Below are 12848 nucleotides of genomic sequence, written 5' to 3'. Positions count from 1 at the left end.
TCAGAGGTGTTGACAGGCGTGAGTCCAGCCAACAAGGCTGCTTCGACAGAGTCAGGGTGAAGGTATGCGGGGGCTTTCAGTCGCTCTGGAAGAAAAGCAGAGGGGAAAGATTTCCTTTCACACAAAAGCCGAGGAACAGCCTCGCGCTGAGGGGCAGTCTTATCCTGCTGGGGGGTTATTTTAGGTGTCCCTCAGGGGTCTGACCTCAGCGCCCTCCCAAATGCTTGACAAAAGACCCAGAATTCCCCCTGGATAATACGAGAATCTACTGCCTCTGAATCACCATCCTGAGAGGGGGTGTTCACAAGAGAAATGCAGGTGCATGAGAGGGTGACTCATCATGGGCGTTCACATACATGCTGGGAAAAGAGCAGCCATTTATTCAAGGTCCCTATGTTGCGGTCATGGTGCATTTTAAAGCATCCGCCGTTTGCCAGCTTTCCATCGTATATTGAGGAACTGACAGGGACCCTTTTAAAGGACGAAAATAGATGTGTAGGTGCCTCTTGGATTGGAGTACATAACTGCTGTTGACAGGAAGTTTTCCTGGGCTACTTTGTCCGCATGGGTGTGACTAATGACCATTAGGGATAGAGTGGGTGTCAGGAAGTGTTAGTGGTATGGTGAGAATGAGACAGTGAGTGAATAGTTGGCGAGGAGCTGCTGCAGACACCAAACAACAAGACTGAGATCATGCACATAGAAAGAGAACTTGATTCTGTAAAGACGGCCTTGTGTTTGGGTAACCTAAAGAATTTTTGACCACTAACGGTGGTATTTATGTGCGTATAGAGCGAGTAAAACACGAGCCATAATGCAGCCCACATAGTCGGCTGGATTGTTTAACATTGAGGCATATCTGTTCTGTCAGACGTGTGAAAGACGGACGACTGAAAAACAGTTAGTGCAAGACATTGATGAATACACCAAATTTAATTTAATTAAAGGCAGTGGCACTCGGAAGATTGGCACACGTAGTACACCATGTACTTACTTGTGTAGTGCGTGATTTTCGACAGGCCAGTGTTGTCTCAAATCGACCCCGCTATTGTGCACTCACCGGAAGCTCGGTAGATCCACTGGTGATAGTCAGCCACGGACATCACGCCGTATCAGCAGTAATTCAATTCAGACGGATAAATTAACCCAATAATGACTACAGTATAGTGGTACTTAGTGAGAAAAAACATGTGTAACTTAAATTTGTATATTTCGGTGTTGGCCGTTTCAATCGCAACCGCTGCAACTTCCTCGCATTTTCACGAGTTTGAAATAGGTTGGTGGCCCCTTCCCTTCCGCTACGTAGTAAAGATGGCAACCGTTGAAGGTGAGAAGTGTCCAGCGTCCCGCGCTCAACGTTTTGACTGTTTTGAGTACAACATCTGGGTACTTAGAGTGCACTGGATTTTGCCACACTTCTCTGTGTGAACGCACTTATGCACTCGAAACAGCAAGTGGAAGTACGGAGTCTTGGAGATGGAGGAGTGAGTGAAGGGGTACTCAGTTGGTTGCAATCTGCAACCACACCACTAGATGCCACTAAATCCTACACACTGGTCCTGCAAGTCTTGATTTAAAAGACCTGAAAATATGAGCTGACCTCAAGTTTTCTGGGAATTTGTTTTAAAAAATGTGGTGCATAAAAAAATATACGCTGCTTCCCTATGTCTAGTTTTGACGACTTTTTAGAGAGACCTGTTAAGGCACCATTACAGTAGTCAAGCCTACTAAAGAGAAAAGTATGAATTAAGTCTTGCTGAGACTTTTGAGTCTTTTTATTCATGTAATGTAATCTGCCTTGAAATGGATGTTAAAATGAATGTAGGTCTGAGTCCATAATTACACCAAGATTTCTGTCTTGGTTTGTGTTTTTTTAACTTTACTGATTTAAGGTGAGCACTAACTTTTAATTGTTCTTCATTTGGCTCTAAAAAACAATTTGCTGCAAATTGCACTCAGCCCTCTTTCATCCCTTCTGCTCAGTTAAATTCTTCAAATGTACATCAGCACCCAGCTCCACGAGCAGATTGGTCTCTTTGCTTCTTGCTTTGCCGACGCTCATTATAAAGTGAATCTGTCAGCTTCCACTTTTGGTTGAATTAGCATCTGAAGTCCCTCCACTTGCTCTCTCCTCGTCTCATGAGAGCCACTGGTCGGGGGCCCAGAAAGAGGAGGAGAGAGGAGGAAGAAATGTGAGCGTTAGAGAGAGAGAGAGAAAAGAGAAAGACAGGAAAGGAGTGGAAAACGCTCTGCTAGTTAAACCCGGTGACCTCTTTCTCATAAAACAGAAGCATCAAGCAGTTATAGTCGAGGAATCAGCAGTATTTTCCCTTCTAAAGCCAGAACAATTTGCATCGCTGCAAAAGCATGCAAGCACTTTTGTAAACTTTGTGTTCGGTTGAGTGCTATAAAAATTAAGTTTATTACTAATTGTCTTTAACCGCTTAATCCTATTAGAGTCATAGGGAGCAGCGGCTTATCCGAGCATACCGAGCATAAGCCCGAAGGCAGGAAACAAGTCTGCGGTCCATCACAGGACTGACAGATAAACAGACCATCTCTGCTGCTCACATTCATACCTACACGCCATTTAGCATCCCTAATCCACGTGAGCGGGGGAAACTCGTGTAAGCAAGCGGAGAGCACGCATTCTTGGTCAGGTTTAAAGTTAATCACATATTTATTGCACTGGTAGGCAGGAATCAGTAGCCTTTGGCATTGGAGCTGTGATGTTACTTAAGTACTCATATATTTGACTTAAGTAAAAGTAACAATACCGCTCTGTAAAAATACTCACTTAAAAGTAAAAGTCCTACATTCAAGATTTCACTTATGTAGAAGTACAAATGTATTAGCAGCAAACTGTACTTAAAGTATTAAAGTAAAAGTACTTGTTGCAGTGAATCAGAGTGTCATATTATTGGAATATTATTGCTGATACTGGTGGAGGGGGAGCACATTTTAACTACTTTATATATTGTTGGCTAACGATTATTTTCATTCTCGATTAATCTGTTGATTCTTTTCTCGATTAATCGATTAGTTGTTTGGTCTACAAAATGTCAGAAAATGGTGAAAAATGTTGATCAGTGTTTCTTAAAGCTCAAGATGACGTCCTCAAATGTCTTGTTTTGTCCACAACTCTATGATATTCAGTTTACTGTCATAGAGGAGTAAAGACACCAGAAAATATTCACATTTAAGAAGCTGGAAGCAGAGAATTTTGACCTTTTTGTCCTTAAAAAATGACTGAAACCGATTAATTGATTATCAGATTAGTTGGCGATTAATTTAATAGTTGACAACTAATCGATTAATTGTTGCAGCTCTTTAGTTTAGTGTACTGTAGCATACAATTGAAATACTCAGGTAAAGTACCTCAAAATTGTACTTAAATACAGTACTTGAGTAAATGTACTTAGTTACTTTTCACTACTGAAATGCAGTCTGCAGTCAAGACTGCAGAGCCCACAGAGATAAAAGTGATGCTCTAAATCTGCTGCAGACAGGTGGTTGCTGAGACATTATAACAGCTCTTAAGTAGGTTTAGACTGAACTTACTGTCACACCTGTAGTTCGGTTCATTTGTTCACTTAAAAAAACATTTTTGATCTGTTTCATGTTCATATTAGCTTGTTGCAAACAAACCAAGAGGTGTCAATGACAGGGACTGAAACATGGTCAATTGATTGGACAGTTCTCATGAATGTCATCCTGCGTTGTCATCATAGGTGGATCAAATCAAATTCTGGTGACAGACTTAACTGCTCATGTGCTTATTTTTCTTTTCTGATGTCACAAAGAAATAACTGATTATGAGCGTTATTAATCGGGATTGCAACTAGACCTCAAGTGTCAAGAATAATGAGGTAGAAACAGGACTAATATGAGGCGTCTTGTAGTGTAATACTTTGGAAGGATTGGTTACTGTGTGGTTTCTAATGCACATTTCACTAAAATACACAGCCTAGGACGCAAGCATAACACACCTCTGTTTTAACTCCTATTACTTTCTGATAGACCGACCATTGTTATTAAATTATCCGTAATTTTTTTTGCGTGCAAGATGGCTTCTGTTACAATTCAGGATCAGCAAATTAATTTAGTATTTTAGCTTATGAATTTGTGCTTTCACTCTACAAAGACCGAGACCCACCTTTTCAGAGGGTCTTGATCCGGTTGTTTGATCTGCACCCGAGTTTGATTAACAGCTTTAACACCAATCTAAACAGCAGACTCAATCAAACGAGCAAACACGCATGGGTTTGTTTAAACCAAACAGGTTAAAGCAGACTGAACTGAAGGCAGGTTATTTTTATTTCCACCTCTACAGGGAAGGAGGATAGAACTTGATATTCTTTGATGCCCTTTTATTCCTCATTTCAATTAACAACAGCAGATGTCACCGTCTGCATCGGGCTCGGTTAATCGAGTCAGCGTTTACATTAACACAGGACCATTTTTCACCTGTCACCAGCGTCTGATTCCAGACTCGGGGATGGGGATGATTGTGTATGACTGTGGCCCACTGGTCTGTGTGATGGCTGCTGAGTCATTGCTAATGTGCATCTGTTTCCGGCACTGAGATTTCTCCCCAGAGCAATGAGGAAAAAGTCTGCAGAGACAGTGAGTTATGAGGTAGCGTTACAAGATTAATGGCTTGGATAGTCACCGCCTCTGTGATTTGACTATTGCCTTAGTGAAAGCACAAATATTAGCGTTGCATGTAATTATTCTGCTTGTACAGCCCACCAATTTGCAAAACATGACAACACATTTTCCTTGTGGACTGACACAGGGTTCAATAAAGTTAACTAGGTTGGAAAATCATTCTTTATCAAAGTATATTTGTGGTGACCTACTGTAGCGACATGCAATTACAACTTTAAGGGGATTTGGCTTTCTACACTGATGTTTTCTTGTCACTCACACTTTGTTTTCCTGTCCCCCCAGGGGTCTCTTACTCATACGTGCAGGGGCAGGCAGGAGATGAGGAAGCTGCAGTGGACGTGAAGCTGTACAGTCACCGGTGGAGGAGATGGCTTCCCCCAAAACCTCGCAACATGGACAGTAACAGGGCCAGTCAGGAGCAGGACCAGGACCCTGAGCAGGAGGAGCCCGAGGCCTTCCCAGGCGTGCTGTCTGCAGAGGAAACAGACAACAGCTCCCAGATAGAAGTAGGTGTTGATTCACGGGATTTCTCTGCTTACTGCTGCATTGATTTTGACTATTTTATTCAACCCATCGCTTGCACTCCCTCAAATGAATGGAGGTGTAATGCTCCAATAAATCACCGGAGCACCTGTTTAATAGTGTAATTTGGCAGCGTTAAATGCCCTACACACCCATGGTCCTCCCACACAGGTGTTATCACTTGTTACGCCTCATTTGAGAGCGGTGTGGGAACATGCAGCCTGATTGACTTCTCTCTGGTCTTTCTGTTAGTGTTGTTGCACCTGTTAGGGCGGGAGACGTTATGCCATGTTCGTGTCATTACAAGTTTCAGATTCTTAAATAGTGTAATTATGATGGTAAACTCTGCTCTGATGTATCCGACTTGGCTCTTCATAAAACAGTACAGCCTGAAAGTCAAGCAAACATGCATACCTCACAAACATCGCCAAAGCAATGCACACTAATTTTCCACTATTATTCATAATATGGCAATATTGTGCATTTGATACGGGTCATGCAAACAGCATATTCCGTTTGGATATTCTGAATTATGCCTTATTCCGAATGGAGCATTTTCCAATTAAGACATGTGGGATATGTTGATATTATTCAGGTTTTAGGAGCATTCTTTAGACATGTATATAGCGCATTCCTGATATGCGTCTCAATCAGGGTTTTTACTGCGGTTTGCGACACTGGGCCTCTTGCCTGTTTACAGCGGAGTCTGTTCTTGTGCATAGCCGTAAAAAGAACACAGTTTTGCAAAAAAAAAAGAACTTGTAGAACGGTGACAACAAGGATACGTCGAGGGAGCAACATGACTGCAGTTGCAAAAGGAGAGAAATTTAATGTAGTTTAGTTTAGTTTATTAGTATCCCCATTAGCTGACGCCATGACATGAGCTAGTTGTCTTGGTGTCAGAAATCACAAACAATTATATACATTATATACATTCAAACATCACATTACAGACCAAAAATCTCTGTCCTTAAATTAACTTACATAAATATAATGCCAGTGACTTCCATGCAGTGAGGTATAGATATTTCTTGATTCAAGTTATGTAAAGGGCGTAGCCGTAGGACGTACATAATGGGGGCTTTAATTGGAGTATGCATGGCTGCATGTAAACGGGAATAATAGTGGAATATTCATTTTTTTAAAAGTCTTGTAAACCGCTTTGTAGGAATATTGTCTTTTTCGGAATAAGGGCAATAAAGGGAATATTTTGTGCATGGAAACATAGTGAGTGTTATATGATAAACAAAGTCATGCAACAGGAATTATAGTAATAGAGGGACGTGATACAATAGCTTTATGTTATATGACATATCAATAATATAATTTTATGTGTGGAAGTGGAATAATAAAATGATTGGGGTCGATAATCATAATCACATGAGTTAATGGAATCAAGGTTTGCCGTCATCGTCTTCGCACTGAATGACTTCAGAGTTTATTGTGACTCCGTTCAGATCCGTGCAGCTGCACACAGTAAACCTTCCTGTCTAGTAAAGAAGCCAACTAATATAAAGAGAATGAATCGATAAAGTCCTCCGTTGAGCCGGACCTAAAAATACTCTCCGGTTGCCTCCCCGGAGCAATTATAAATCTCCCTGGAACAGTGGATGTTTAGTAATGAAAAAGAAGACTAGGAGGGGTCTTTGAGGATTAACGTTTTATATCAAATTAAGCTCAGCCCTCAGGTGCTCATCTACCTTCTTCGTGGGGCTGGATCCTCTTAAACTTGACCCTCGGAGAGACCAGAACAGGAAATTAACCCGGCCTCCCACAGTTCCACTGGGTTACTGGAGCTTCTGGAGATTAATAGCCGGGTTGGGCCTGTGTTTGCGTCTATGTAAATGAAAGGCATCGCCCGTGTCCCCTTGTTATGGCGCCTCGGCCTGCGCGTTCAGTCATAATGATGGCGGCCGCCTGGGTTTAGACAGCTCGTTAAGTTTTCCCGGTGGCTTCTAATCATCTCAGGTTCACAGCGTCGCGTCTCTCAGCGAGGAGGGAGGGAGCTTTGAACATCAGCTGTAAACATTCACACGCTCATGTACGCGCACAACATTTATGTAGAGACACTACTCATTGTTTTTGCTCTCTGAGGCTCATTTGTTGTTGCCGAATGGAAACGCAGTCCACGGCACAAACACCACGTCATTCCTCCTGTCGTTACTCACACACATTCCCTCACATGTCTCCGGCACTTTGTTGACATGAGAGACGTCTTCATAAATCAGAGGGCAGAAACAGTAGACGCTGAGCTGAAATCCTCCACCCAGCAGTGAGCTGAATGGATTTAAAGACGGTCTCCTCTGATCTGAAGGAGCTTTAACTGAGGGAGACAGAGGAGGGACTGTGTGTCCACCTAAAGGAAAAATATACTCTTAGATATTTTCAAAAAAGCCAGTAAATCATCGTATTTTCATAGATTCAACAAAAACTCATGTTTTTTATTTCAATTATTTACTGTATGTTTAAGATCCTTTTGTTTAATTACAGCCGCACCAAAAATGTCTTGTTAGACATTTTGGGAAATACACATATTTGCTTTCTTGCCAAGAGTTAGATGAGAAGATTGGTGTTCCTCTCATATCTGTCTATACACAAATCCGGCCGCAAGTAGACAAGTCGCCGTTACCGCGGTGGCGTCTCCTTTCAATACGTGCAGGTTTGAATGCAATCTGTCCTAAGAAGTGTCTATGCAACGTTACTTTTGACAAAATTGTCTAGGAGTTTGGGAAGAACCTGAGCAGTTCTCAGTTACCTTACGTTAGCCTGACGTGGTGAAACAAGTAACGTCAGCGAAGTTAACACTGCTTATCTAGCGTCAGTGGGCTGAAGACACGCTCGAGGGGCTGTGGCGGTCCCACAGAATAAATTAACCTATTGTTATTGTGAAATATGACGTTAGTTGCTCTAGCTAGGGCAATCTAATGACCACAAAGTAAACATCATTCGGTCAGCATCACAAACAGAACACGAACAAAGTGTCCACTAACTGTGTTAACTGGTGACTCTCAGCCGAATGTGTCGTGGTTGCTCGGCAACTGTGTCCTCGTAAAAGCCTTCAATTTTGCTTGAATCAATTTTAAATACATTGTCATCAGTGTTTATTATCTACGCCGACCATTAAGGTAAGTTACTACAAGCAACCACGGACGCATTTGGCTGAAAGTCACCAGTTAACATGGTCAGTAGTTCCCGAGTTACTACGACTACGACACCGCAGTAATTGCGGCGCCACTAGATGGCGGAACATACAAAACGGTCACCGGATTCGTCTATATGAAGCAGACGGTAGCTTAACTAAGCATAAAGACTCTACAAAAACTCCAGGAACTGTCCAAGAAATAGTCCAGCTTTCAACTAAAACGTGTTGTTTTTTAAACAAACGAGATATAACGTGTTAATTATTGAGCTTTAGAGGAGCTGGTAGTTGGATTTTTTACCTTTGGACAGAGACAGGCTAGCTGTTTCCCCCTGTTTCCCCCCCCCCTGCTTCATATTTACCATACAGACATTGAGTTTGGTATCGATCTTCACATCTGACACTCTGCAAGAAAGTGAATATTCCTTTTAAAGCCAGTTATCTGTTAGAATAAGGACAACACAATTTGTTTTAATTTCCATAAATCAGATTCCCACCTTTATAGAGCTGGAGAGATCTCTCCATCTCCTTCAGTGTCTTTGAGGTCAGTCTGTGTTTGGGTTAACTGGTGCCATAACAGGAGTATCCAACAATAGATTCATCTCACCTCGACATGCAGGTTTATAACAGCAGACTGTCTGACGCCCTGAATGACTGTGACGCACTGTGTTAGCTATCAGATTAAACAGCCTCTCAGCTTCAGGTCACTGTAAGGTAGAATAAGGCGACGTTGGAACAAACCGTGGGAACAAGTCGGTATCACTGAATTCAAGCCAAACCTTTTATTCAGGAAAGGTGCTAGTTCAGACATGTTGTCAGTAACAGTCTGTGGCTGTTAACGGTTGTGTTGTTGTTGTTGTTGTTGTTGTTGTTGTTGTTGTTGTTGTTGTTGTTGTTGTTGCAGTTTTTTCCCCAATATTTCATAACCCCAGCTGTTAGGCTGTCATGTAAATTGTTTTGTTTACATACGCATTAAGGGAGCTTAAATGCAATTGGTGATGTACTGTATATCAAATGATTTAATATCAAACGTACATTACTCTGGATGAGCTAGTTGTTCAACACATTCTCCGTCCCAACTCGTTACATACCGCAGCTTGGTCAGTGGCCCTACGCTTCAAACTATGACGCTCTAGCGTCAGTTTTGGACGTGATAGGGACGGCGTGTCAGTCTCCGCTCGTTACATGCATAGTGTCTTTTCAAAATAAACTTACTTCATTTTTAGGTTTTACTTACGCAACCATAGACAATATATAAAGATTGTCGACACATCTCCACTTCCTCCCACTGTGAAGTGAAGCCCAAATATCCATGAGACAGGACCAGTCGTCTTGCTGTCATGTCGTCCATCTTTATATACAGTCTATGTACGCAACAAAAGTACTTGGTAAGGCTTAGGAAATGATCTTGGTTTGGGTTAAAATAAGTATTTATTATGTAACTGGCGTTAAGTACATATTTTACGTAACAAAATTAAGGTGAATTACGTCAACGGTGACTTGTTTTTTACACGATACATGAACTGCGGCTTCCTGCGTGACAATCCTATGTTTATTTGACCCATCCAACCTCCCCTCCCCTCCCACCCTCCTTACGCAGACTTTATCACTCTTTATACTATGTCAGTTGTTCTGTGCGTCTAATATGCTAAAGGGTGCCTCGGTACGTCAGTATCGGACGCCGAGGGCCACTGACCAAACGTTGGTATATTTGATGAGCTGGGAATGAGAACGGGTGTAAGTGTTTGGTCAGCTCCAATTTTGCCCACGTTTCTTCACACTTTACAAAAGCAATACTTAAAGAAGGCTCGTAGGAGACTTTCTAGACCTCAGTTTGAAACTATGGAGGTTGAGATTGATAGCATAGATAATTGGTACCAATATTGAAATATTGAATACATGTATTGTAAAACAATGTATATTCTGAAGTTGATGGAAATAAGACCACTTTAGCTGTCTCGGAAGAAAATGAAGTCGGTTTAAATTAATTAATAAATGAATCATCGCTGCTAAGTTCTAATTACTGCTTAAAAAAACACAATCTCCTCATTCATTTCAATGAGAACGGCACAGCGGAGGTGCAGCCCGCTCAGTCTAAGAAGTCACCTGTAAAAAGAAACCCTGTCTGCATACCAAGCGAGCCTCCATGGGTCCTGACCTCTTTGAGGAACTACTTTAGAGGTAACAGCTGTCAGGTGGCACCATTTTAAGCCTTATCTTTATGAGGAGCATAAACAAACCACACAAATACACATACGGCCGCCACTTGGGTGATAAATTGTACAGACTATCATATCCTGTATCACATTGCAACACCACAAGAGAGACACATAACTCCTCGTGTTCCCTCTGAAATATGGTGCACGTTTGGTGGTCTCATTTTCTCGCCAGGCTGTTCATATCTACAGTAAAGTACATCCTGTCCTGAGAGTTTAACCAATGTCAGACGTGTCGGCTTGCCAATAAAAGTATTGGTGTTCGGGGGGTGATGTTTGTATAGCTTGCTTTGAAGTGTAGTAATAAGGGTGTGGTTTATGGTTGTTATTGGATGCCTGGGACTCCACAGCTCAGGAGGCTCTTTGGGGGTTACATGCTTCACTACATTCACTGTTTATTTGTGTATATCTTAAGGGAGAGACTTCACGCAGCAGGCAGCTCGCCTTGCTAATTTTCATTACTTCACTTGATTCCCAGGTCTGCTTTTACCCTTACCACGCTCCACACTCCGAACCTGCAGTGAATGCAAATGATGTTTATTTTTCCTTTGTTTGTTTTGTGTCTCAGTTTGTCAAGTTTGTTTAAAGGTTCCCAGAGGATAACGTGTTTGGAAAGAGATTGTTTACTTGTCTTTATGTTGCGCAGAGTTTAAACTCTGTAATGCTATATCATCTCAGACAGCTGCTACAGCTTGGAGCTGCTCCACAGATGAACCTGCAGTTGTTTAAATTTCAGTATGTGTCCAGTCTGCTTCAGTCAGACTGAGCATCATCTTCTGGTGTTGGGGTTGTCCACTTTTAAGCGGGTTTGCAGTCGTTTTTTCAGGTAGAGAGTTTGTGGATACGTTGTGTACCTCTACGTCTTTGAACATCACTTTAAAATGCAACCACATTATGTTTGAACCCATCAGACAGCTCGCAAAGCCAATTCATGAGATTAACAACCAATGAAGAAGAACACTTAAATTATATATTAGGTGCTTGGGTTCACCTCAGACTCCTTGTCTACTTTATTTTCTCCATTTCTTCATTGTTTTTTAAACAATCCCACACCGACACATAATTTCGGGAGCATTTTAAATGCCATCGGTAATGGTAAAATGTGGTTGTACTTCAAATGTTGTACTTTAAACGGTTAATTATAGGGATGCTGTGCTCATGTACTCGCAAAACGGCTCCGATACAACAGCACCGATACCATACGGTAGTGTGACGTTAACCTCTCGTCACCATCTTTCGGGTCCTGTCGCACGCGCTCACGCTCCACCTCCCCGGCGGTGCGAGCAAGACGTGCCGGTAGTGCACCTGACCCAGCGGGGCCGGGAAACGATGCGGTTGGGGCGCACTAAGGACAGTTCGCCCTGGTGACACTTTGGCCACGGCCCCCGGGAAGCACCTTCGCCCCGAGCCTTTCCAAGCCAACCTAGAGCCGGTCGTGGCGCACCGCCTCGTATGCGGGCCTCCCCAGCCTGCCGTGTGTCGCTCACACCCTCCAGCTGGCTGCTAACGAGGGTCTTTTGGCACAGAGTAGTACTCGTATCGGTATCGGCGTACAAGTATGTCAGTACTTGTACTTGTACTCGGCCTGAAAAAAGTGGTATCGGTGCATCCCTAGTTAATGATTAACATCCCTAGTAGAGGTCTTTACAGGTCCTCTGGGTTCTGAGGAACCTGACCCACTCAGGCTGGGGTAGAGTCTGGCGTTATTGCCATGGTCTGTGTGTCAATATGTCAAATACCAGAGTGAAAATTAATTTATGCACGTTGGATTTTCCACTGGTCTGTTTAGACCATAGACTGTATATAAGAAGTGGACGTTGTCACCGTGACGTCACTCATTGGTTTCTCATGGACTGCCGTTTTGAAGCCTCGAGTTCAGCATTTTGTCCGTCGCCATCTAGGTTCTTTGCAATCAGAAATGACACAAAAGGGTGGAGCTACGTGCAACCGAATGCTGAATAAGACACTTTTAGGTGACCTGGAGGTAGCCCACTGGTTTTAGACTTGTGGAGACTTCTACATGCTACTATTTAAAGGTTGTGTCTAGAAGGTAACCCCAAAGTTGCAAAAACGAGCGAGTGAAAATTCCTTAAAAAGAATCAGAAGTTGGCTGCACAGACCAGTATATAGTTTCAAATAGTTGAGTTTCAACACAAACACACACCAACCCTGGGCTGTCACACACACACACCGCAAATACCATCGAGCTGCTACAACTGGCAGGAGACGGAGCGGAACGATGAATAATGGATCACAGGCATTATCAGCTGATGAAGAGCTGCACACATGAGCGATGGCAT

At 42.6% G+C, this 12848-nt stretch overlaps 1 protein-coding gene across 2 annotated transcripts in view; it reads left to right on the top strand.

The window, feature by feature from the left end:
* Positions 1 to 12848, top strand: part of plxdc2b (plexin domain containing 2b) — a 113280-nt gene that overhangs the window by 43020 nt on the left and 57412 nt on the right. For both annotated transcript variants that reach the window (XM_074622681.1, XM_074622680.1), the window contains exon 2: positions 4954 to 5177. In XM_074622681.1, the coding sequence (XP_074478782.1) occupies positions 5064 to 5177 (114 nt within the window). In that variant the 5' untranslated portion in view covers positions 4954 to 5063. The remainder of the gene's footprint in view (positions 1 to 4953; positions 5178 to 12848) is intronic.

This window comes from Sebastes fasciatus, chromosome 21, assembly GCF_043250625.1.
Source record: "Sebastes fasciatus isolate fSebFas1 chromosome 21, fSebFas1.pri, whole genome shotgun sequence".
In the NCBI taxonomy this organism is placed as follows: Eukaryota; Metazoa; Chordata; class Actinopteri; order Perciformes; family Sebastidae; genus Sebastes; species Sebastes fasciatus.
Note: the sequence above shows the minus strand (reverse complement) of the source record. Positions and strands in the feature narration are given on the sequence as shown.